The sequence below is a fragment of the Pseudorca crassidens genome, chromosome 3 (assembly GCF_039906515.1).
Source record: "Pseudorca crassidens isolate mPseCra1 chromosome 3, mPseCra1.hap1, whole genome shotgun sequence".
NCBI lineage: Eukaryota > Metazoa > Chordata > Mammalia > Artiodactyla > Delphinidae > Pseudorca > Pseudorca crassidens.
The window spans coordinates 137,057,325-137,084,573 of NC_090298.1; the positions used below are offsets into that span (position 1 = coordinate 137,057,325).

Here is a 27,249-nt window from a genome sequence, read left to right on the forward strand (position 1 = left end):
AAAAGGCTTGTATCAAACATGACAGAAAGTCAATATCTAAAGCAGATAAAGGGCTTATTCTGATATAAAAAGACCCCAGGAGATGAACAGGCAAAGGACTTAAACAGGAAGAGGAGACACACAAAGTAATCAAACGCGGGGAGATCATTTGTCCTTGCCGACCATAAAAGCAGCACAAATTAAAGCAAAAAGCAGCACTGCTTCACTGCTGGATCAGCAAAGTATCAGCTGGCAAAGCCCCTGTGCTGGTAAGGACTTGGTGTCTCTGGGAGCTGCAGTGGGAAACCAGTCTGTCTCTGCCCCAGAACTGTGAGTCTGTCGCGCTTGGATCCCTTAATTATTTCGGTCACACAGCAAGTACTCCCTGTTTACAGCCAGGGCTCGAGGGTGTCCGGGCTGGCTCAGGCCGTACCCTGCAGGGTCAGCCACAGATACGTATTCACAGGAGAAGAACTGAGGCCCCCTGGAAAGGAGGTCCCCAAATTCAAATTCCAAGAGAGGTTGCACAAAGGGCAGGGTCATTACTACCATCCAGGCTGTGTGAGCAGCTGGTCAGCACTGCCCCCAGCCCACTGGGTGGACAGCAGACCTCTGCCTGGAGGGCCCGAGAAGCAGGCACACAGCCCATCATGCCCACTCTCACAAGCTGCCATCCACCCCAGCAGGTCCGGGCCCCCTCGCCAAAGTGGCAGGCTGGGAAGGAGGACCTGGGCTACCATAGAGGCCGGGACACATGCACGTCCAAGGGACTCTAGACTTTACACTATGCCCAGCTACCCCGTCCCACAGAGCAGGGCCTCTGACTCCCGGGGCAAGAGCGGCTGGGAGCACACCCCAGAGCCTGCCCACCTGTATGGGGTCAAGCCTGGGATCCCTGTCCCCCTCCGCAAGAGTCTGGAAGCCAAATGGGCTTGGCCCATGGCCAGCACTACCTCTCCTGGGAAATCCCTTCCTCTGAGCCAGGGCAGCAAGGAACAGCAGGAGGGTCACAGCTTCAGGGTCACAGCTCTGAAGTCTGAGGGTTGGGCCCCAATTCTGGCTTCTGCACTTGGCCGGGCCGCCTGACCTGCCTCTCCTCCCCCAGCATCCCCACCTCAGGCTGTGTCACAACCATCCTCCCAGTAGCCCAGGCCTTTCAAAAGCCAGGAGCCGTCCTCGATCCTTCCCTCACGCCCACGTCCTGTGAGCCCTACCTCCAAAAGCATCCTGAAATCATCTACTTGGCCATCTGTCATCGGCCACCAGGACCACCCAGGGCCCGACCCCCAAGGACCTTCCTGCAGCCACTCTCCCCACTGAGAGTCCTCCAAAGGCTTCCCACTGCGAGGAGAATAAGAACTCACCTCCTTCACGACTGGACACAATCCAGCCCTCCCCACCGCTCCAGGCCCAGCCCTTCTTCTCTCCCCATTAATCCCTCAGCGCCAGGTATGTGGCCCTCTTTCTGCCCCTCGGCCACACTGGGGTGACTCCTGCCTCAGAGAGTGCCAAGTGTTTACGTCCCCTCTGTCTGGATCAGTCTCGCAGGCTGGGCCCTCCCACCAGCCAGGTGCATCTTGTCTCTGACCCAGAAAAACCTCCCCCCGACTCAGTCTACACTTTCCTGGCTTTTGCTTTGTTCATGGCTTTACCATTCTCTGCAGCAGTGGGCAGGGTGCCTGCCCTTGAGCCTGAGTGCTCCATCAAGGAGTACTACTGTTATTCTTATTGTTTCCCCCACGACTGGGAACATCACTAGGCGCCTGGTCCCTTCCAGTCCAGGTCAGCCCCACCCTCCTCCCTATGCAAGCCCAGCTCCCAGGCCACCTCCTCCACCAGGTCCTGGCCCTGGACTCCCCTGAATCCTGTGCCATCCTACAAGCTATCACCTGAGCCCTGACCTCATACCAAGTGTGCACCTTCATCTTGCCTGGACACCCCTCGAAAGGTACCCCAGCTGGACTCTGCCACCAGGCTCTCCCATGAGCTCCAGTCATACTCCCTGAGGCCTTGCTCCAGGTCAAGGTGAAGCCCACACCCCAAGATTGAGCCCAGGCCAGTGGAGCCAGGTCAAGAGCTCTGGGAGAAACATCCCACTCAAAAATCCAGCCCAGGTTCCAAACGTGTGCGCATGAGTATGTGTGGGTGAAAGAGAGGGCCAGACTGAGGGAGAGAAGAATAAAGCCTGAGCGGGGGAGGGAGAGAGAGCCAGACACCAACACTTCTGTCTAATTGCATGACCTTTTCCCAGCTCAGAGTTCCTTCAGGGCCAAGTGCACAGCACTGCTTGGTATTAATCTGAAAGAGAAATAGGTCAAGGAAAGTTGGAAATTTTTATAGAAAACGCTTCAGGCTTGGAGCTGGCTGAAGTGTTTGCCAACCCGCAGATAATTCTTAGAGGAAACAGGCCTTGGTCAGAGGTCTCCGACTGGTCCAAACTGGCAGAGTTTGGACCTCGGGCCCAAACCCAGCTTCTGAGCTATGCCCAGCCTCACTGCTTCTGGGGAAGGGCCTTCTCTCCCCTCCATACGTCCCTGGAGCTGTCTCTGCAGCCCGATCCCTCTTACGCTGGGACCCAGCGCCTCTCACCTGTCATCAGGGCCCACCGTTTCTCTGAGAGGCCTCTGTCCAGGGACCCATTGTGGGACACCTGTCCCCCTGTCCCCCATCATGTAGATACAGCATGCAGAAAGCCCAGATCTCTTTCACAATTGCCCCATGGGGTGTGGAGGGAACCTTGTCAGGGTCCCGATGGATGTTCGGGCCCAGCTGCTCCCACCCTGGCAGGCCGGCCGAAACGTGAAGCACAAATGCCACAGACGTGTAAAGTTGCCACTGGAGACATCATGTCTCTCCCAGAAACATCCCGGTCTGCTGTGCTGGGGACCTGCAAAGAGCAGACCCTCAGAGCCCACAGCCGATGTGACAACCAGGCACACCACTCTTGCTAATTAAACTCCAGACGCATCCAGAGCAGAGCACAGCTTTGCTCCTGAGACGTTGTGTTATCTGGAAGCCCGGCGTGGTTACCACGTGCCGGCAGAAAGCTCTTTGGGGAACATTCACTATACAATCCAAGGGGAAGAAAGAAAGCGTATCAGTGAATTTTGTCTAGGAGAGGAGCTGAGCTCGTGGGCTGTGCCAGCCAGGTCCAGTATCATCACAGACTGCATTTGGGCAGCAGGAAGGAGGGGGGCACACCAGGCAAGTCTCCACTGCAGGATGAGGCGGGCCCAAGCCCTTGCCTGGTTGCAGGCATCACCTCTGCCTTCATAGCCCCTCGGAAGAGCCCCCAGGCCACAGACCCCAGTCAGAAAGTCCCCCAGCTCAGCCAACAGCTCTAGAGTGGTCTCCTAAGTCTGACCCCAGACAGCATCAGGCCTCAGAGAATGTGCAGCCTCGGCTGTCCCAGCGCTGGCCCCTCGCCCACCTCCCCGGCATGTGGCCACATCACCACACTGGCATCTCCAACAGCTGTGCAGGGGGCCGGCCGCAAGCAGTGGGAGCACCGAGGCCTCTGCCTCGGTGCACTCCGCTCGGAAACACGCCCCCCGGCAGTGGTCGTGCCAACTGCCTTGGGTTTCACAATCGGTGCTTCTCTTTCGGTTTCCTCTCGTCCCCAAGCTGTAGGCACAGCTCAGGGGTGGAATGAGGAAGTGGAACTGAGAAGGCCCTGGGCATCTAGCACTGAGATGCCCAGACTTTCAGCTGCAATTCAGTGAGCTGGCAATGGCCGGCTGGGCAGGGCACGGGTCAAGTCCAGTGGGAGAGCCCCTGGGTCACCACCTGAAAGTGCCAGGCCAGGCCGCAGGCTCCTGCAAATGGCTCAGGAAGTATCTGGGTTGGGGACACAGAGAGAGGTCCCAGCACTTGGACTCTGGCCAGATCTGGGAATCAGGGTGCAAAGCCTGCCAAGGGCCTCTCTTCCACTTCTGCCAGGACCTCAGCCTTCAACACTTTGATATCACGTAGGCTGAATCATGGCCCCCAGGATGTCACATCCTAATCCCCAGAACCTGTGCGTATAGCCTTATATGGCTAAAGAGACTGCAGATGCTTATTAACGATCTGTATTTCCCTCTGTTAATGCATTTCCTATTTGCCTCTTAATATCTGTGGCTCAGTTGTTTTTTCAGATAATTTGTAATTCTTTATATTGATCTCTGGGAGCTCTTTATATAGTTAGGATATTAAACTTTTGTTATATCTGTTATAAGTAAAACAGAGGCTCTGCTCAAGAGAGTGATGCAGGTAAGGATCTTGAGATGTGATGCAGGTAAGGATCTTGAAATGAGAAAATTCTGGATTATCCCGGTGAGCCAAATGTAATCACAAGTGTCTTTATAAAAGGAAAACAGGGAACAAACTCAAAGGAAATCAGCAGCACTTCGTCTAGGGTTTCACTCCTGCCCTCGGCTGACACTTAAACCACTTCTCCAAGGGAAGTTAATTAAAAGAACAATCCGCACAGAAATCCACCACCAAAGCTCGAGAACTATCAAAGTTAGAAGACTGAGGCGCTGCTGCTGATGGTGAACATCTGCCGGTCGCTGGGGCTCACGGGTAGGTGGCGGGTACGAAAGGGAAGCAGCCAAGGTCCGGCCGGAGGGTAGGACGCTGGCCACCCTCTGCGAGTCTACACACTACCGACGCCAATGAAGACGGGCTTGGAGGCAGCCAGGCAGGCACAGAACACCCCTGGGAGAGAGAAGTGGAGTGGACAGGGGAAAGCGGGGTGTCACGGAGGGCAGGTGCCAACGGGCGTGCAGCAGGCAGCAGACATACCCAGCACGAAGAGGGAGAGCTGTCCATCCGAGCCGTGTGGATGAAAGGCTCTTGGTGCTGCAGCCAGGAGTCAGTGCTGTGCCTCTGAGGTGGGAGAGCCAACTTCAGGACACTAGTCCACAAGAGACCTCCCAGCACCACATAATATCAAACGGTGAAAATCTCCTAGAGATCTCCATCTCAACACCAGCACCCAGCTTTACTCAACGACCAGCAAGCTACAGTGCTGGACACCCTATGCCAAACAACTAGCAAGACAGGAACACAACCCCACCCATTAGCAGAGAGGCTGCCTAAAATCATAATAAGTTCACAGACACCTAAAAACACACCAACAGACGTGGACCTGCTCACCAGAAAGACAAGATCCAGCCTCATCCACCAGAACACAGCCACTAGTCCCCTCCACCAGGAAGCCTACACAACCCACTGAACCAACTTTAGCCACTGGGGACACACACCAAAAACAACGGGAACTACGAACCTGCAGCCTGCAAAAAGGAGACCTCAAACACAGTAAGATAAGCAAAATGAGAAGACAGAAAAACACACAGCAGATGAAGGAGCAAGATAAAAACCCACCAGACCTAACAAATGAAGAGGAAATAGGCAGTCTACCTGAAAAAGAATTCAGAATAATGATAGTAAAGATGATCCAAAATCTTGCAAATAGAATAGAGAAAATGCAAGAAACATTTAACAGGGACCTAGAAGAACTAAAGATGAAACAAGCAATCATGAACAACACAATAAATGAAATTAAAAATACTCTAGATGGGATCAATAGCAGAATAACTGAGGCAGAAGAACAGATAAGTGACTTGGAAGATAAAATAGTGGAAATAACTACTGCAGAGCAGAATAAAAAAAAAAGAATGAAAAGAACTGAGGACAGTCTCAGAGACCTCCAGGACAACATTAAATGCACCAACATTAAAATTATAGGGATTCCAGAAGAGGAACGGAAAAAGAAAGGGACTGAGAAAATATTTGAAGAGATTATAGTCAAAAACTTCCCTAGTATGGGAAAGGAAATAGTTAATCAAGTCCAGGAAGCACAGAGAGTCCCATACAGGATAAATCCAAGGAGAAACATGCCAAGACACATATTAATCAAACTGTCAAAAATTAAATACAAAGAAAACATATTAAAAGCAGCAAGGGAAAAACAACAAATAACATACAAGGGAATCCCCATAAGGTTAACAGCTTATCCTTCAGCAGAAACTCTGCAAGCCAGAAGGGACTGGCAGGACATAATGTAAAGTGATGAAGGAGAAAAACCTACAACCAAGATTACTCTACCCAGCAAGGATCTCATTCAAATTTGATGGAGAAATTAAAACCTTTACAGACAAGGAAAAGCTGAGAGAGTTCAGCACCACCGAACCAGCTTTACAACAAATGCTAAAGGAACTTCTCTAGGCAAGAAACACAAGAGAAGGAAAAGACCTACAATAACAAACCCAAAACAATTAAGAAAATGGGAATAGGAACATACATATTGATAATTACCTTAAATGTAAATGGATTAAATGCTCCCACCAAAAGACACAGACTGGCTGAATGGATACAAAAACAAGACCCGTATATATGCTGTCTACAAGAGATCCACTTCAGACCTAGAGACTGAAAGTTAGGGGATGGAAAAAGATATTCCATGCAAATGGAAACCAAAAGAAAGCTGGAGTAGCAATTCTCATAACAGACAAAATAGATTTTAAAATAAAGACTATTAGAAGAGACAAAGAAGGACACTACATAATGATCAAGGGATTGATCCAAGAAGAAGATACAACAATTGTAAATATTTATGCACCTAACATAGGAGCACCTCAATACATAAGGCAAATAGTAACAGCCATAAAAGGGTAAATCGACAGTAACACATTCATAGTAGGGGATTTTAACACCCCACTTTCACCAATGGACAGATCACCCAAAATGAAAATAAATACAGAAACACAAGCTTTAAATGATACATTAAACAAGATGGACTTAATTGACATTTATAGGACACTCCATCCAAAAACAACAGAATTCACATTTTTCTCAAGTGCTCATGGAACATTCTCCAGGATAGATCATACCTTGGGTCACAAATCAAGCCTTGGTAAATTTAAGAAAATTGAAATTGTATCAAGTATCTTTTCCAACCACAACACTATGAGACTAGATATCAATTATAGGAAAAGATCTGTAAAAAATACAAACACATGGGGGCTAAACAATACACTACTTAATAACGAAGTGATCACTGAAGAAATCAAAGAGGAAATCAGAATATACCTAGAAACAAATGACAATGGAGACACGATGACCCAAAACCTATGGGATGCAGCAAAAGAAGTTCTGAGAGGGAAGTTTATAGCAATACAGTCCTACCTTAAGAAACAGGAAACATCTCGAATAAACAACCTAACCTTGCACCTAAAGTAATTAGAGAAAGAAGAACAAAAAACCCCCAAAGTTAGCAGAAGGAAGGAAATCATAAAGATCAGATCAGAAATAAATGAGAAAGAAATGAAGGAAAGGATAGCAAAGATCAATAAAACTAAAAGCTGGTCCTTTGAGAAGATAAACAAAATTGATAAACCATTAGCCAGACTCTACATGAGAGAAAGGGAGAAAACTCAAATCAATAGAATTAGAAATGAAAACGGAGAAGTAACAACTGACACTGAAGAAATACAAAAGATCATGAGAGATTACTACAAGCAACTCTATGCCAATAAAATGGACAACCTGGAAGAAATGGACAAATTCTTAGAAATGCACAACCTGTCAAGACTGAATCAGGAAGAAATAGGAAATATGAACAGACCAATCACAAGCACTGAAATTGAAACTGTGATTAAAAGTCTTCCAACAAACAAAACTCAGGACCAGATGGCTTCACAGGCAAATTCTATCAAACATTTAGAGAAGAGCTAACACCTATCTTAAACTCTTCCAAAATATAGCAGACGGAGGAACACTCCCAAACTCATTCTACGAGGCCACCATCACCCTGATACCAAAACCAGACAAGGATGTCACAAAGAAAGAAAACCACAGGCCAATATCACTGATGAACATAGATGCAAAAATCCTCAACAAAATACTAGCAAACAGAGTCCAACAGCACATTAAAAGGATCAAACACCATGATCAAGTGGGGTTTATTCCAGGAATGCAAGGATTCTTCAATATACGCAAATCAAAAAATGTGATACACCATATTAACAAATTGAAGGAGAAAAACCATATGGTCATCTCAATAGATGCAGAGAAAGCTTTTGACAAAATTCAACACCATTTATGATAAAAACCCTCCAGAAAGTAGGCATAGAGGGAACTTTCCTCAACATAATAAGGGCCATATATGACAAACCCACAGCCAACATCGTCCTCCATGGTGAAAAACTGAAAGCATTTCCACTAAGATCAAGAACAATACAAGGTTGCCCACTCTCACCACTCTTATTCAACATAGTTTTGGAAGTTTTAGCCACAGCAATCAGAGAAGAAAAGGAAATAAAAAGAATCCAAATCAGAAAAGAAGAATTAATGCTGTCACTGTTTGCAGATGACATGATACTATACATAGAGAATCCTAAAGGTGCTACCAGAAAACTACTAGAGCTAATCAATGAATTTGGTAAAGTAGCAGGATACAAAAGTAATGCACAGAAATCTCTGGCATTCCTATACACTAATGATGAAAAATCTGAAAGTGAAATCAAGAAAACACTCCCATTTACCACTGCAACAAAAGAATAAAATATCTAGGAATAAACCTACCTAAGGAGACAAAAGACCTGTATGCAGAAAATTATAAGACACTGATGAAAGAAATTAAAGATGATACAAATAGATGGAGAGATATACCATGTTCTTGGATTGGAAGAATCAACATTGTGAAAATGACTCTACTACCCAAAGCAATCTACAGATTCAATGCAATCCCTATCAAACTACCACTGGCGTTTTCCACAGAACTAGAACAAAAAATTTCACAATTTGTATGGAAACACAAAAGACTCCGAATAGCCAAAGCAATATTGAGAATGAAAAACGGAGCTGGAGGAATCAGGCTCCCTGACTTCAGACTATACTACAAAGCTACAGTAATCAAGACAGTATGGTATTGGCACAAAAACAGAAATATAGATCAATGGAGCAGGATAGAAAGCCCAGAGATAAACCCATGCACATATGGTCACCTTATCTTTGATGAAGGAGGCAGGAATGTACAGTGGAGAAAGGACAGCCTCTTCAATAAGTGGTGCTGGGAAAACTGGACAGGTACATGTAAAAGTATGAGATTAGATCACCCCCTAACACCATACACAAAAATAAGCTCAAAATGGATTAAAGACCTAAATGTAAGGCCAGAAACTATCAAACTCTTAGAGGAAAACATAGGCAAAACACTCTATGACATAAATCACAGCAAGATCCTTTTTGACCCACCTCCTAGAGAAATGGAAATAAAAACCAAAATAAACAAATGGGACCTAATGAAACTGCAAAGCTTTTGCACAGCAAAGGAAACCATAAACAAGACAAAAAGACAACCCTCAGAATGGGAAAAAATATTTGCAAATGAAGCAACTGACAAAGGATCAATCTCCAAAATTTACAAGCAGCTCATGCAGCTCAATAACAAAAAAACAAACAGCCCAATCCAAAAATGGGCAGAAGACCTAAATAGACATTTCTCCAAAGAAGATATACAGACTGCCAACAAACACATGAAAGAATGTTCAACATCATTAATCATTAGAGAAATACAAATGAAAACTACAATGAGATATCATCTCACACCAGTCAGTTGGCCATCATCAAAAAATCTAGAAACATTAACTGCTGGAGAGTGTGTGGAGAAAAGGGAACACTCTTGCACTGCTGGTGGGAATGTGAATTGGTACAGGCACTATGGAGAACAGTATGGAGGTTCCTTAAAAAACTACAAATAGAACTACCATATGACTCAGCAATCCCACTACTGGGCATATACCCTGAGAAAACCATAATTCAAAAAGAGTCATGTACCAAAATGTTCATTGCAGCTCTATTTACAATAGCCCGGAGATGGAAACAACCTAAGTGTCCATCATCAGATGAATGGATAAAGAAGATGTGGCACATATATACAATGGAATATTACTCAGCCATAAAAAGAAATGAAATTGAGCTATTTGTAATGAGGTGGATGGACCTAGAGTCTGTGATACAGAGTGAAGTAAGTCAGAAAGAGAAAGACAAATACCGTATGCTAACACATATATATGGAATTTAAGAGAAAAAAAATGTCATGAAGAATCTAGGGGTAAGACAGTAATAAAGACACAGACCTACTGGAGAATGGACTTGAGGATATGGGGAGGGGGAAGGGTAAGCTGTGACAAAGTGAGAGAGTGGCATGGACATATATACACTACCAAACATAAAATAGATAGCTAGCAGGAAGCAGCTGCATAGCACAAGGAGATCAGCTCGGTGCTTTGTGACCGCCTGGAGGGGTGGGATAGGGAGGGTGGGAGGGAGGGAGACACAAGATGGAAGAGATATGGGAATATATGTATATGTATAACTGATTCACTTTGTTATAAAGCAGAAACTAAAACACCATTGTAAAGCAATTATACTCCAATAAAGATGTAAAAAAATACAAATAAAAATTTAAAAAATAAAAAAAAGGGAAACGGAGAGAAACTTACTATAGATGAGAAGACACTGTGACCACAGAGCAGAGGTTAGAGTGATGCAGCCACAAGCCAAGGAATGCCGGCAGCCACCAGAAGCTGAGAGAGGCAAGGAACAGATTCCCCTCTCGAGCCTCCGGAGGGAACCAGCATTGCTGACACCTTGATTTTAGCCCCTTAAGATCCATTTTGGACTTCTAACCTCCAGAACTATAAGAGAATAAATCTGTGTTTTTTTAAGCCACTGAGTTTATGGTAACTTGTTACAGTGGCAACAGGACACTACGACATAAACCGCTATAGCACAGAAAGCCTCCCCAGTCTGGCTTCCAGCACGTTAGTGACCCCTCCACATCACCTGCCCCATTATCCACCCCTCACCCCCCACCAGGCCTCACCCTTGACTGGGCCCTCTCCCTTATGACTCATACCCACTGCATCACCAAGGTATGCCTGGCAACCTACTACCACCAAGTGGAGCCTTGCCCACTTCCCACCCATGGCCTGTCCTGACAGGGCTGCACTCTCCCTGCACCATCACTCTGGCCTCCCTGCCTCCAGCCTGGACCACAGCAGGCTGGCTGAAATACAGCACTATCTGTCAGGCCCCTTCCCTGCTGGGGCTGCCTGCAGGACACCACACAGCCTCTTTGAGCTCCCAGCATCAGCTCCAGCCCTCTGGCTCCTGCCCTGAGGGCCTACATGAGCTTCACTCCTGGTTCCTCAGCAGCCCAGAAAACTATGTGGCTCAAGGCAATGGGACGGGGCAGAGACACGAGCAGGTCAGGAGGGGAGGAAGGGCTACAGGCCGCCGGGTGGAGACTGCGCGGGCTGGCCACGCTTGGCCACGTGGAGAAGCCACGCAGCACTGGCACCCTGCCCTTCCCTCCTCACAGGCTTTCCTTGGCAGCAGCAGGGCAGAGCGCTCCCGAGGGCAGCATGTCTCCTCTGCCCGCCAGGGAGGACGCCGCAGCCTGACAGCAGCGGGCAAAGGCTTGGCACTGGCTGTTTCCGAGAAGGAGGCAGCCAAGGTCACAGACACTGAGCTGTCTGGCTTCTCTTCCTTCAGCCCAGGGCCAAGTGCAAGGCAGGGTGGGAGACACTGCAGCCCAGCAGCAGCTCACGGGATGGGGTACCACCTGCCTAGCAGGAGCTCACAGCCCTTCCTTGGTCCCAAGGCTATGCCCAGGGACTTCAGTAGGCCTGTGGAGGAGGGTAAAGGACACGTCTACCTCTGCCTCTCATAAAGCACATGTTGCCAATGGGGGTCATGTTTTATTTGGCCCATGTGGTGCTTTTCAGAAATTTGAAGCAACAATTTAAAATCAGGAGGGTTCAAATAAAAGTTCTGATGTCTGGATTCTCTTGACAGTGAGAGGATTGGCTGCCCCAGGCCCACAGTCCCACCAGGTCTTGGTCAGGGGAGCTCAGGAGGGGCTGCCCCTGTGGACAAAGTCTGTCATCTGTGCTGTGCCCACAGTGAGGCCAGGGCCAAATGCCATGTGCCACTGCACTCACGCTGCCGTTTCCATTTTAGCAGAGACATTCTCTCTGTGTCCGTGTTTATATGAAAAGCAGGAAAATTAATGCCAGGCCAAGGGTGGGTGTAATTCTTTTTCTTACCCTCTGCCATTGTCCTCATTGGCATTGCCTGCCGGGCACTGCAGGTCTCTTGAGTTTGCAGCCCTTGTCTTGGGATGGCAGAACTTCTTGCAAATGTGCCTGACAGAGAGACCACATGCCCAGTATGTGACCCAGGGGTCTTTCCCACACAGTGGGGACTTTCCCAGAGTCCCAAGTTCAGTCCTCCTTGGTGTGACCAGCAAGGCCACATCTCCGCGCACTAGGTCTTAGGGTCAGACCAACCATAGCACACCAGGCCTCACAGTCTGGCTGAGATGGCACTAGGGTCCAGCAGAGGCAGAAGAGGGGCAAGGGGTCTGCCTGGGCTGTGCCTGAGCACTGCACCCTGAGAAGGAGTGAAGGGTACTTACAGTGTTTCTCCTCCATGGGTGTGTACCCCATTCATTGCATAGCCAGCCTTGAAAGGGAGGCTAATTTGCTTCCTGTATAAGCTGAATGGTGGCCCCCAAACATACCAGATTCTAATCACTAGGACCTGTGAATGTTATCCTACATGGCAAAAAAGGACTTTGTAGATGTGATTAGATTATGGATCTTGAGAGGTGGAGATCATTCTGATTATCAGGGTGAATCCCAATGCCATTACCCGCATCCTTTATAAGAGGGAGGCAGAGGGAGATTGACATCACACAGAAGAGGAGGAGGTGATGTGACCACAAAGGCAGAGATTGGAGTGGTGCAGCCACAAGCCAAGGAATGCCAGCAGCCACCAGAAGCTGGGAGAGGCAATGAACAGATTCGCCTTAGAGCCTCCAGAGGGAACCAGCCCGGCTGACACCTTGATTTCAGCCCAGTGACACTGACTGACTTCAGACTTCTGCCCTCCCAAACTATGAGAGAATGAAGTGCTGTTGTTTTAAGCCACCCAGTTGGTGGTAATGTGTCATAGCAGCCTGGGACTCAGAGGGGCATGACATGCCAGGATCACCCAGTGCAAGCTGTGAGCAGGGCTGAGCTCCTTATCCTGTACCCACTGGCCCTGGCTCCCCCTCAACAACCCCAGACAGTGTTAACAGATGGCAGCCAGGGTGGTGCTCAGGCAGTGGCCTAGAACTGGGAGTGAGGCTCTCTCCATGCTTGTATACAAATGCAAACACACATGCATGCACACGAGTGCAAACGCTAGAGAGACCAACGTTACACAGCACACCTCCCAACATACGGCCCTGGGCACAGGGCTGGCTCTGGGGAAGGCTGAGAAAGGGACTCAGGGTGCTGGGGAAAGGTCCAGTCCAGCAGAGGCCTGGAGATGCCTGAACCTCCTCTCCCCAAAAGGCCACACTGGCACCCTGGCCTTGGAGCCCTGCCCTTCTGGCCCAGCCAGGCTCCCAGGCCCAGCAGAGCGAAGCAGAGACACTTCTGCAACACCTGTGAGTCCAGTGAGGGAAAAAAAGTCATCCTGGTCTCCTTCAGTCCCTTGCCCACCCTGGTACCCTCCTCCAGGGCCTGAGGGGGACACTGCTGTGGGCTAAGCTACCCAGTGCAACCTCTAACCGTGGCCTGAGTCCTGGAAGACACGCTAAAAGCATCATTTTCCATCCTTTCCCTGGGCAGTCTGCAACCCAGTAGCTGAACTAAGATGATGGAGACCGTTAGTGACAATGATGCTCTGAGGGTCCGGAAGCCCCTGAGACCACCCCAGGAAGCCTGTTGGCTGCTCAGGGAAAACAGGGCAATGGCAGCGTGTCTCAATGCTCTGGAAGAGCTGTGTACAACACACGCTCCCACAAACACCCCATCCCACAGGCCCCCTCACCCATACCCTCACCACCCTCCGCAGGCACCCCCACCCCAACTCGCACACCCACACCCAGCCAGATGCTAATCTCCCAGACCAGGAGGCCCAGAACAGGTGTTTCCCCTTCCCCTTCCTCCGAGGACCCATTATATCCATTGTCCATTGATAAATGGCCAGGGTATTTCAAACCTGCTTCCAGAAGTTGCCCTGCGGGGGCAGGAGGAAACTTCCAGTCAGTACCTCCTGCCTTCTTTGGCCAGAGCCACATTGACATATCAGGGTTCCATCAGAATTCACCAGAAGAAAGGGTCTCCTAGCCTTATACACACACACTCACACACACATCCTGAGAGCCTTTGCATTGGAGGTCCTGGTGTTCTGTGCCCAGTAGGCCATGTCCTCTTGCAGGAAAGAGCACGGAGCAAACATGCTTAGCCAAGGACACTCCTTTTACATATCTCCCAGCTGCCACCGCGGGCCCTGACAAGGCCTGGGCTGACGGAGAGCAAGACTGTTGGGGGTCACCGCGGGCCCTCAGACCAGCTCCAGCATAAAATATGTCTGGACCGCCTCCAGTCAGTGAGTGGGCCTCAGCCCTGGGCCCAGTGGAAACAATCAAGCACATGCAGGGGGAAATGTGCTTTCTGTGGAAAAGTCACCCACACAGGGTCACGCTGACACTGGGAAGGGAGGTCAAGGAAAGGGGGTCTGGCGCCAGACTCTGGGCCTGTGGCCGAGACCTACTGCCCTCGGCCCACAGCCTTCAGCCTACACACCCACAGCCCCGGGCTGAGGTCTAGAGCTCATCCCACCCCATTTCAGTGCAGCCTCAGCCCCAGACCCATGCAATTGGCCTTCCCTCTTCTAAGGTCAATGGTTTCTGGGCTTATTCTGAGTTTGAAATTCCTTTCCTGTGTTCTGAGTTCCAAGCTCTCACGAGAGATAGCCAGATGAGGTTGGGGGAAGGATTCAAGAGAAGATGCCAAAGGCCAACAGAAGCCCAGGAAATAAGGCAAGGCCCGTCAGGCCATGAAGGAGGGCTGCCATGTTCAGGAGATAGGTACCACATTGAATTTGGGATTGGCATCCTGGCCCAGGGCACCTGGCAGCCTCACTGTGCAGGCTCCACCACACCCAGCCTAAGTGGGCCCCCAGGGAACCCCCTGAATCTTCCGGTAGAGATCAAGCCCAAAGTGGCCAGGTCCTCAGCTCTGTGAGACACAGGCATTCCTAATCCCACAGGACAGATGAGAAGGCAGAGGCCGGAGGCCCAAACTTGCCCAAGGGCAGACAGCCAGCGAGGAGCAACACCAGGGCCCTGATCCCTGGTCTGGGGCACTTCCCTTGCCCCATTTCCACTCCTGCCCTCACCCAATGGGATTACTCTCCATTCCTCCCCATGCAGAGAAAGAAGCCCAAGGGTGGGAAAGAGGTAGGAGGGGCTGAAGCTGGGGAAGGCCAGATGGGCAGCGCCTGGGGTGCCCCCTCCACTGTTGGCAGGAGACCTACGATTCATCATCTGGGAAGAAGGGGCAGCTGGAAGTATTGATCGGCTCTGGAGAGCACTGGGATTCCTGATGGGACAATTCCTTTGCAAAAGTATCTGATACCATTCCTTGAAATTAGAATGGTGCCTTGCCAGGCCGCACCCAATTGATCTGCCACCTGGGAACTCAGAGAGACCTAAATTAAACGAGCCAAGGCTACTTGGGGCAATGGGGGTGTCTCGGCTAATCACAGCATAGCTGGGCTGGCCCAGTAGGGCCTCCGGGGCTCACAGTAAACATGCAGATGAGCCTGACTCAAGACCCAGGCCTCAATGCCCTGTCTGCTGCCACCTGCCCTGGTGATGGGCCAGCACAGCCAGGATCTAGAACCCAAAACTGAAGGCTAAGCCCACCCTGCAAGAGCCAAGCACAGAGCCTGGGCACTGCCAGGACCACAGGCAGACCCCAACCTGGCCTCACTGAAGCCCGGGACCTGAGATCCTGAGAATGCTGGGGAGGTTTGGGCTGAGGGTAGGTGTGTCCTCCTGGAGGGCTCTGAGAGGCTGCACCGCCTGCCCAGTAGCTCCTTCCACGCTCCTGGGCCCAGAGCGCACTTTGATTCTAAGCTGAAAAAGATAAAACCATATGAGTCTGTGCATAGGTTGCTGAGGCTGCTGGGAGCACTTCTGGGGTCTTTGTGGAGCACTTCCCTCCTCTCCTGGCATCTGAGCTGTCTCCCAGAGGGAGCAGGGTCCAATCGGGGCCAAAGAAGCACTCAGGGCCTTTCTCTGTGAGCAGCCAGGGAGGTGTGATCACCACTGCAGGGAAAGCACAGCACAGAGGCAGGGGAAAGAGGCTAGGGATGGGGGCAAGGGGGCAGCAGACATCTTCTTCAGAGGCATAGGCTCAGAGACACAGGCGTGAGGCTCAGAGACACAGGCGTGAGACTCAGGCCAGGGTACAGGCCTGGTCTGGGTCTTGCCTCTTCCCTGACACTTGCCAGCCCTAGACAGCCAAAGGTAAGACCCTCAGGCAGCCTTTACCGCCTGCTGTGGAGGCCTCAGACCTACAAGCTTATGGCCCATATACGCCCAAAGCAGAGGTCCCTGACCCAGCATCCCAGCATGCCCACTGTGCTATGTGGTCAGCAAGGGCGAGGCTCAGCCTTGGCCTGGGACCAGAGCTATAGAAAGGGCACCTGGGTTCCCCAGGGGGGACATTCAGGATCCACCATGCAACCCTCCCACCTGCAGCAGCCTTACCTGTGTCCAGGGCCTGTGGCCCCCCCAGAGGAGGGAGTCTGGAGGTGGGCGGCCGGCGATACACCACATGCACACGGCCCTGCTCAGTCTCATTTGCCGCCAGACCCTTCTCCAGGGGCTCGATAAAGAACTCCTCCTCCTCCATACGGATCAGGCCAGCCTGCAGGGCAAAGATGAGACAGTTCAAATTCCCAGCGCACAGCAGACCAAGGAAGAGAAGCAGTGAGGAGGGCTGCAGAGAGCAGAACCTCCAACCTGGCTGAGCAGGGCCCAGTGAACACTGCTCAGCACCCCAGCTAGGTGCAAGGCTTGAACCCCAGGCTGAAGGGCACAAACAGGTGGGCCTAGAGGCCCCATCATTCCAGAAGCTCCACTTCCAGCCACCAAGGCCAGAGCCATTTGGGGGTGATGAACCCTGTCTGAGGAAGGGGTTCTTGCCTGGGTTATCCCCCACCTTCACCCCCAGGAGCCCAAAGTCCAAGACAAAGGCCAAAACTGTCAGGACTGAATCTGCCACAGATATGTTCAGTTGGACCCAAAGAGTGTTTTCAAAGTTCTGAACCCAACACTCAAAATGATGAGATTTCATGTTTCAAAAATGAGATTCCATCTTTCCTTGGAAAATGCAGGCTCTGGCCACAGTGCATGGCACACAGCAGTGGACACTACGGATGGAGCACGCGCCACTGCAGCTGGCCACAGTCCCCGCTGTCTATCCTTGTATCCGCAACAGTCACCAGCCCAGACTCTACAGCAACCGAAGCCTCCCCCAAAACTGGCTATGGCTCTTCCATGCTGCAAAGCCCTCGATGAACCCTTGTCCCCATCAGGATTCAGGCTACTCTGTACTCCGGCATCCAAGGCTCTCAGCCTGCCACTGTCCTCTTTGCCCCCAGCTCACACCTCACACCAGTCGTTGAAACAGTCCTGTCCGTCCAATAGAGTGCACACTGCCTGGCCTTCAGGCTCCTGAACCCACAAAGCCCTCAGCTTGGGAGGCCCTGCTCCTGCCCCCAGCCTTGGCCATCCGGTAAACTCTAATTCTCCCTTCAGTGCTTGGCTCAGACCCCCAAATGCCATGCCCCTACTGCAGGTACATGGCCCTGCCCTCCCCTTGAGGCCATCCTGCCATCACTGCCCCATCCAGCTCCCACACTTTTGATTTTTTGGTCCATTATCCATAAACCAATAGTCTTACACTAGGAGTCCCCACTGTGTCAACCTGCAGATGTATTTCCTTTAGATCACACACTTATGACCCACTCGGGGTTTAGGGGTTTTTTAAAACCACTTTTTTGAGGCATGACTGACATGTAAAAAGATGTACATAGTTAATATATACAACTCAGTGAGTTTGGGAATGGTATACATTCATGAAACCATCACCACCATGAAGGCCATAAACATATCCATCACCTCTCACAGTATCCTCCCACCCTTTTTATTGTTATCATTTTTTTGTGGTAAGAACACTACATGTAATATCAACCATCTTAGCAAAATTTAAGTATATGACATTTTTTGATAGAATATTGTTATAGGCACTGTGCTATATAAAAGATCTCCAGAACTTACTTATCTTGCATAACTGAAATTCTGTGCTGTCTGACAATCACCTCCCATTTCCTCCTCCCTCCAGCCCCTGGCAATCACCATCTGACACTCTACTTCTACGAGTTTGACCATTCTAGATTCTACACGTAAGTGAGATCTTGCAGTATTTGTCTTTCTGTGTCTAGTTTATTTCACTTAGTATAATATCCTCCAGTTTCAGCCATTTTGTTGCAAATGGTAGGATCTCCTTCTTTATAAAGGCTGAATAATATTCCATTGTACATATGTACCACATTTCTTTATCAATTTGTCATCCACAGATAGACATTTGGATTGTTTCCATGTCCATTGTGAATAATGGTGTAATAAACATGGGAGTACAGATATCTCTTCAGTATCCTGTTTTCATTTTCTTTGGGCACACTGCCAGAAGTGGGATTGTTAGTCACATGGTAGTTCTATTTTTAATTTTTTGAGGAACTTCCATATTGGTTTCCATAGTGACTAAACCAATTTTCATTCCCATCAACAGTGCACAAGGGTTTCCTTTCTCCACATCCTCACCAACACTTGTTATCTCTTGTCTTTTTGATAACTATTCTAACAGATGTGGCATGATATCTCATTGTGGTTTTAACTTGTGTTTCCCTGATGATTAGTAATATTGAGCACCTTTTTACATACTTACTGCCCATTTGTATGTCTTCTTTGGAAAAATGTTTGTTTGGGTCTTTTGCCCACTTTAAATTGATATATATATGGCTTTTGAGTTGTATGAGTTCCTTCTATATTTTGGATATTAATCCCTTATCCAATAAGAGGTTTGCAAATATTTTCTCTCATTCTCTAGGTTGCCTTTTCATCTTGTTGATAGTTCCTTTGCTATGCAGAAGTTTTATAGTGTGGTGTAGTCCCACTTGTTGATTTTTGCTTTTATTGCTTATGCTTTGGTGTAATAGCCAAAAAATCATTGGCAAGACCAATGCCAAGGAGCTTTTCCCCTATGTATTCTTCTAAGAGTTTTATGGTCTCAGGTCTTAGGTTTAAGTCTTTAATCCATTACCAAATTAATCCATTTAATTTTTGTAAGTGATGTAGGACAGGGGTCCAATTTCATTCTTTTGCATGTGAATATTCAGTTTTCCCAGCACCATTTATTGAAAAGACCATATTTTCACATTAATTATTCTTGGCTCCCTTGTCAAATATAAGTTGACTGTATATGCATAGGATTATTTCTGGGGTCTTGATTCTGTTCCCTTGGTCTATGTGTCTGTTTCTATGTCAGGACCATACTGTTTTGATTACTATAGCTTTGTAATATAGTTTGAAATCAGGAAGTGTGATGCCTCCAACTTTGTTCTGTCTCAAGATTGCTTTGGCTATTTGAGGTCTTTTGTGGTTCCATAAAAATTTTAGGATTTTTTTTTCTATTGGAATTTGTAATTTTGATGGGGACTGCATTGAATATATAAATGGTTTGGGGCACTATGGATATTTTAACAATATTAACTCTTCTGATCCATGAACACAGTATATCTTTCCATTTATTTGTGTCTTCTTCAATATCTTTAATCAGTATCTTATAGTGTTCGGTGCACAGATCTTTCACTTCTTTGGGTAAATTTATCCCTAAGTATTTTACTATATTAGATGCTATTGTAAATGGAACTGTTTCCTTTATTTCTTTTTCAGATACTTCACTATTAGTGTATAGAAATGCAACTGACTTTTGTATGTTGATTCTGTATCCTAAAACTTTACTGAATTTGTTAATTAGTTCTAACAGTTTTTTTGGTGGAGTCTTTAGAATTTTCTACATACAAGATCATGTCATAAGGAAACAGGGTAAGTTTACTACTTCTTTTCCTATTTGGATGTCTTTTATTTCTTTTCCTTGCTCTGGCAAGAAAGCAAGTTCCAGTACTATTTTGAATAGGAGAGGTGAGAATGGGCACCCTTGTCTTATTCATGATCTTAGAGAGAAAGCTTTCAACTATTCACCACTGAGTATGATATTAGCTATGGGCTGTCACATATGGTCTTTATTATGTTGAGGTATGTTCCTTCTATACTTAATTTGTTTAGAGTTTTTATCATGAAAGATGTTGAATTTCGTCAAGTGCTTTTTCTGCACCTATTGAAACGTTCATATAAATTTTATTTTTCATTCTATTAAGGTGGTATATCACATCTATTGATTTGCATATGTTGAACCAAACTTGCATCCCAGGGATGAATCCCACTTGATCATGGTGTATAATCTTTTAAATGTACTGTTGAATTTGGTTTGCTAATATTTTGTCAAGAATTTTTTCATCTATATTCATCAGGGATATTCGCCTGTAGTTTTCTTTTCTTATAGTGTCCTTACCTGGCTTTGGTATTAGGATAATGCTGGCCTCATAAAAATGAGTTTAGGAGTGTTCCCTCCTCTTTAAATTTTTGAAAGAGTTTGAGGAGGGTTGACATTAATTCTTCAGTAAATGTTTGGTAGAATTTACCCATGACATCATGTAGTCTTGGGCTTTTCTTTGTTTGGAGATTTTTGATTACTGATTCAATCTCCTTACTCATTATTGGTCTGTTCAGATTATCTATTTCTTCATGATTCAGTCTTGGTAGGTTGTATGATTCTAGCAATTTATCCATTTCTTCTAGGTTGGTCAACTTGTTGGTGTATACGTATTCATAGTAGTCTCTTATGATCCTTTATATTTCTGTAATATCAGTTGTAATGTCTCCTCTTTCATTTATTATGAGTCTTCTCTTTTTCTTGGTAAGTCTAGCTAAACGTTTGTCAATTTTATTTTTTCAAAAAAACCAAATCTTAGTTTTGTTTATATTTTTCACTGTTTTTCTATTTTCTATTTCACTTATTGCTACTTTGATCTTTGTTACTTCCTTCCTTCTGCTAACTTTGGGATTAGTTTGTTCATCTTTTCCTAGTTCCTTGAGATATAAAGTTAGGTTGTTTATTTGAGATCTTTCTTTTTTATTGTAGGCATTTATTGCTATAAACTTTCCTCTCAGAACTGCTTTTGCTGTGTCACATAAGTTTTGGTATGCTGTGTTTCCATTTTTGTTTGTTTCAAGATATTTTCTTTATTCCCTTTTGATTTCTTCTTTGACCCAGTGGTTGTTCAGGAGTGTATTAATTTCTATGTATTGTGAATTTTCCAGTTTTCCTCCTGTTACTGATTTCTAGTTTCATACCATTGTAGTCAGAATAGTTACTTGGTATGATGTCAGTCTTTTAAATTTGCTAAGACTCGTTTTTTGACCTAATAATATATGACCTATCCTGGAAATTGTTGCATGCAGGCTTGAGAAAACTGTGTATCCTGCTACTGTTGGGTGGAATGTTCTGTTAAATATCTGTTAGGGCCATTTGGCCTACAGTATAGCTCAAGTCCGATGTTTTCTTATTGATTTTCTGTCTGGATGATCTATCCATTGCTGAAAGTGGGGCACTGAAGTCTCCTACTGTTATTGTATTGTTGTCTATTTCTCCTTTCAGATCTATTACTATTTGATTAATATATTTAGGTGCTTTGATGTTGGGTGCATATATATTTACAATTGTTATATTCTCATGATGAATTACCACTTTATCATTATATAATGACCTACTTTGTTTCTCGTTACAGTTTTTTGACTTAGTCTGTTTTGTCTTATGTAAGTATAGCTTACCCCTGCTCTCTTTTGGTTTCCCTTTGCATGGAATATTTTTTTCCAGCCCTTCACTTTGAGCTTATGTGTGTCCTTAAAGCTGAAGTGAATCTCTTGTTGGCAGCATATAGTTGGGTCTTGGTTTTTGTTTTGTTTTGTTTGTTTGTTTGTTTTAATCTATTCAGCCACTCTGTATCTTTTGATTGGAGAATTTAACCCACTTACATTTAAAGTAATTATTGATAAGTAAGGACTTACCAAAGCCATCTTGTTAATTATTTTTGGACTTTTTAAAATTCCTTTCTTCCTCTCTTGCTGTCTTCCTTTGTGAATTGATGACTTTCTGTAGTGGTGTACTTTGATTCCCTTCTCTGTATCTTGTGTGTATTTTTATCTTGTGTGTATAAAGGTTTTTGGTTACTCTGAGGCTTATTTGAAACATCTTAGAGATATAACAGTTTATTTTAAGTCAATAACAATTTAATTTCAACTGCATGCAAAAACCCTGAACTTTTATTCCTCACCTCCACATTTTATGTTTTTGACATTACAATTTACATATTTTTATATTGTGTATCCATTAACAAATCATCGTAGCTATAGCTATTTGTAATACTTTGGTTCTTTAACCTGTATACTAGAGTTAAGTAGTTAACACACCACCATATTACAGAATTAGAGTATTCTGAAGTTGACTATATACCTACCTTTACCAGTGTGTTATATATATTCACGTGTTTTCATATTACTAATTAGTGTCATTTTGCTTCAGCTTAAAGAACTCCTTTCAGCATATCTCATAAGGTAGATCTAGTAGTAATAACCTCTCTTTTTGTTTGTGTGGGAAAGTCTTTATCTTGCCTTCATTTCTGAAAGACACTTTGCCAAGTAAAGCATTCTTTGTTGGTAGTTTTTTCCTTTCAGCACTTTGAATATATCATTCTACTCTCTCCTGGCCTGCAAGGTTTCTGCTGAGAAATCCACTCATGGCCTTATTGGGATTCTCTTGTATGACAGAAATTTTTTCTCTTGCTGCTTTTAAAATGATCTCTTTGTCTTTGCTTTTAGATAGTTTATTATAATGTGTCTTGGAGAAGATCATTTTGGGGTGACCTAGTAGCTTCATGAACTTAGATGTCTAAATCTCTCTCCAAGGTTTGGGAAGTTCTCAGCTACTGTTTCTTTAAATAAACCCTCTGCCACTTTCTCCCCCTATTTTCCTTCTTGGGCTTCAATAATGCATAGATTGTTTCTCTTAATGAGCCCCATAGGTTTCCTCATTCCTTTTTATTCTTTTTTCTTCCTGCTCCACTGATTAGATAATTTCAAATGATCTGTCTTCTAGTTCACTGATTTTCTCTTCTGCTTGGTCCAGCTGGTGTTGATGCTCTCTATTGAATTCTTCAGCCATTGAATTCTTCAGCTCCAAAATTTTGTTTGGCTCTTTTTATGTTTTATATTTCTTTGTTGAAATTTTCATTTTGTTCTTGTATTGTTTTCCTGATTTCATTAAATTGTTTATCTGTGTTATCCTGTAGCTTTCTGAGCATCTTTAGAACAATAATTTTGATTTTTTTGTCAGGCAATTCATGTATCTCATTTCTTGTGGGTCAGTTACTGGAAATTTACTGTGTTCCTTTGATGATGTGATGTTTCCCCAATTCTTCAAAATCTCTGTGCCTTGCATAGCTTTCTGCACATTTCCAGATTTTATGGACTGACTTCAGTAAGAAAGACCTTCACCTGCAGTGGGGTGGGGGGCACACTGGATCTAGTGATGCAGAGCACCAAGTGTGGGGAGTATGGTGGCTTTGGGTCCAGAGGAGAGGTGATGTCTCATTGGCTCAGGCTGCTAGATCCATGACATCAACAGTTGTGTAGTCCTTGGTGACAACTGCTGCAGGGAGTCCACAATGGCTGCAAGGACTCTCGAGGTCTTCAGTGGGGCCTCCAGGTCCAGCAGCTAGGGACCAGGTTATGCAGTGGTGGTGGCCAGAACCAGTGGCATGCACATACACAGCTTCAGGGGCCAGCTGCAGGTGCCTGGGTAGTAGCAGTGTCCAGTTGCGGACACACTCATGACAAGGGTCAGGGCCAGCAGGAAGGACAAGTGTCAACTGTGGGCACACTAGCAGCTACCTGAGCCCTGGCTGTTGATGTGCACTCTTAGGGCTGCAGGGTCTCACCATGGGGGCACACATGGCAGTGGAGGCTGGTGATGGGAATCAGGTTGATGGCATACATGTGCACAGCTGGAGGCTAGTCCTGAGTGTATGCACAGTGGTAGGGGTCAACCATAGTGGTCTAGTCTGGCGTTTTGCACTTATGCAGCTGCAGAGGCCTGGGCCAGTTGCCCGTGCAGATCCTTGTTGAGGACGGGGTGGGGATGGAGGAAGCAAGAGGGCTCAGGTGCCTGGTGTCTGTGAATGCAAAAACCTGTAGAGCAAAACCTCAGCTCTAAAATCTGCAGGAGGTTTGCAGCAGCTGTGCTGGCCATTGGTTTCTTCAGTAGTGAAACTGCTGGGGTCCTCTGCAGAGCAGGCCACAAAGAACCATGGTCGCTCCCACTACATGGCTGGTGGGAGCCCCTGTCCTTCTTCCTTGTTCCTAGCTGTTTCTATTCATCTCACCTTTGCTGGTCTCTGGGTGGGGTGAAACCAAAGTGGGTCCTTTGTGCGGTGCCCAAAGAGGCTAGGGAAACTGGTCGCTCACCCCACTCTCCCTTTCCCAGTGAGGGAATCTCTTTCTTGCTGGGGATGACAGGATGATGCAGGCAGAATGAAGCTATCTTCCCTCTCTTCTTGTGTAGTTATTCTCAAGTTTTTTGTTCCACTGTGTTACTGAAGTTTCTTAAGTGGACTCCTGAGCTCTCCTAGAGTTGTTTTTGTTCATGGATAGCTGTTTAATTAATCATCTTTGTTGGGGGATGGAGGCTGGGGTCCCCTAACACATCAACTTAGTGATTTCACTCAGGGGGTTTTAAAAGCTTGAATTAGTTGCTCCGACTTAAGAATCAGAGGGTTCCACGTAAATGAGCAGATTTCCAGATTCTCTCAAAACATCACAAAGGCCGGCATTTCCTGTTGTCCATCCGCTTAGCTGGCAGTGGCCAGAGGTCCCCTTTAGGGTTCTCCCCTTGAGCATCCAGAGGGAATACAGCCCTGCCAGCAACTACTTTGGCCTCCAGACCTGTGAGAGAGAAAGTTTCTATTGTTTTCAGTAATTTCCAACAGCTGCAGGAAATTAATACATGGTCCCAGTGGGTAGTGGGATGAAGTGGGTGGCCATTCACTGAACAGCACAGAATGAGGCGCAAGAGCTGCAGACCCCTGGGGACACAGGTTTAAGGCATCTTGGACTTCTGGGGAAGGGGTCCAGGACAAAGATGAAGGGCAGGAGCCAGAGCGATGAGGGCCAAGATTGGGACACCAAGGTCACCAGACTGTGGGAAGATACAGGAGAGGAAGGACCCATGGGAACCCTGCAAGCCCCCACACTCTGACTCATCCCTGGGTCCCAGGGCCCTTCCAGGCCTGGAGAGGGTGAGCAAATGTTTGCAAGATGAGTAAATAAATGACCCCAAAACTGCAGGACGTGTTCTCTGAGAGAGAGACAGATGGCAGGGTGAGTATACTGTGGGCCATCCCCTTCTACTGGCACATGGTTAGGCATGGACATATATACACTAACAAACGTAAGGTAGATAGCTAGTGGGAAGCAGCCGCATAGCACAGGGATATCAGCTCGGTGCTTTGTGACCACCTGAAGGGGTGGGATAGGGAGGGTGAGAGGGAGGGAGATGCAAGAGATATGGGAACATATGTATATGTATAACTGATTCACTTTGTTATAAAGCAGAAACTAACACACCATTGTAAAGCAATTATACCCCAATAAAGATGTTAAAAAAAAAAGTGTTTACAATAGCAAACATTTCTCTACGCAGCCATTGACATTTCCCATGTTTGTGGTTTGGGGGAAGACTGGTGTCTCAAACCCCTCTAATTAATGGAACCCATTCAAGGACATGTGGCAGGGTGGCAGCAGGTGAACGGTTTGGGAGTCTGGTGTTCTGAGTTCCCGGCACCATTTCTGTCTGGCCAGGTTGCCTCGGCCCAGGTGCCAAAGCTCCTGGGCCTCCAATTACTCGCCTGTAAAGGGGGGCGGTTCTCCCTCCCCTCACGTGGTTGCTGCAGGAGCATATGCAGCCTGGGAGGCACTCAGAACCAGGGCACACGTAAGAAGTACTCTGCAACCCAAGTGATGTCATCCACCTGCTTGCTTTCCAAAGGAGAAAACTGAGACTGAGGGGCGGGAAGGCCTGCCCCAAATGGAATGAGTATCTCCTGGGTGGAGACCAGGCCTATCCTGACAATTAAGGCAGGGCACTGGGGCATCAGGGTCCAGCAGGGCAGCCCCCTCTTCTGGAGGGACACTTGTACCCCAGGCTTAGAGCCATCTATGCCACAGGCCCAGCATCCTGGGGTTGTTCTGGAGGGACCCAGCGTGACAATGACCCAGAAGCCAATCTGGTGAGGAGCAGTCCTCTCTGGCCTGAGAGACCCCAGGACAATTTGGAGTCTCCCCGTACACAGGAGTCGGGTTCTTCTCCTTGACCGGCCTTATGATGAAAGGCTGCTGGGCTGACGAACGGGCACTGGATCTCTTTGATGCTGACCTCTACCTTGCTGTTGTCAGGAAGCCAGGGCCCAAGTTGGTCAAGATGCCTGGCAGGGAACCTCCCAAGGGCCCATCTGAAGGGCAATGAAGTGCCCTGAGATAAATCGGAAGTATGGCACCAGTTTACTCAGGTTTCCTCGTGCAACCAGAGACTTCAAATTGATGGTTCTCTCATGGAGAAGTTATACCCCTCACCAGCAACAGCCCGTCTCTGACAGGTACTGTGGAACATAACTGGGGGTCACATTGATGAACATGGATGGCACCTGCCCCAAGAGCAGAAGGTCACCACTCGAGACCAGTGGATGACCACCCCAGACCAGCATTCGGTCACCCTGAGGCCACCTCAAGACCAGCACTGACCGTCCCAGGAGCAACGGATGACCACCTGAGCCCAGCGGCTGATCACCCCTCAAGGCCATTGGCCAGAGTACTGCCTGGTGAGGGGCCCTCCACAAAGAAAGCAGGGTTCCTTTTATTGCCTGATTTTCAAGCATTTTAGTATGCATGCCAGGAATAATCTGTCTGAAAAACTGCAAAAGAAAATTGACAAGAGGACAAGGTACAGAACGTGGGCTATGTTTTGCTGAGTTTTTTCCAGGACTTTGATTTTCCTGCTGCCAGTGGTAAGTATATCTGGTTTTACATGTAATTTTTATTAATAAGAATCAGTTTCTTCTCCCCACTTGGTAAATATTAAAGAAGTCTCTGAAGCACACTGAGATGAAGGGCATTCAATCAGGAGCCTGCCCGTGTCT

General features: G+C 47.0%; 1 protein-coding gene across 2 annotated transcripts in view; it reads right to left on the reverse strand.

Annotated features, from left to right (window-relative positions):
• Positions 1 to 27,249, reverse strand: part of ADAMTS2 (ADAM metallopeptidase with thrombospondin type 1 motif 2) — a 246,476-nt gene that overhangs the window by 146,537 nt on the left and 72,690 nt on the right. The window contains exons 3-4 of one of the 2 annotated variants that reach the window (XM_067732549.1): positions 16,586 to 16,745; positions 12,078 to 12,176 (exon numbers count right to left, since the gene is read on the reverse strand). In XM_067732549.1, coding sequence (XP_067588650.1) covers positions 12,078 to 12,176; positions 16,586 to 16,745 — 259 coding nt within the window. The remainder of the gene's footprint in view (positions 1 to 12,077; positions 12,177 to 16,585; positions 16,746 to 27,249) is intronic. The other variant, XM_067732550.1, reaches the window with a different exon arrangement.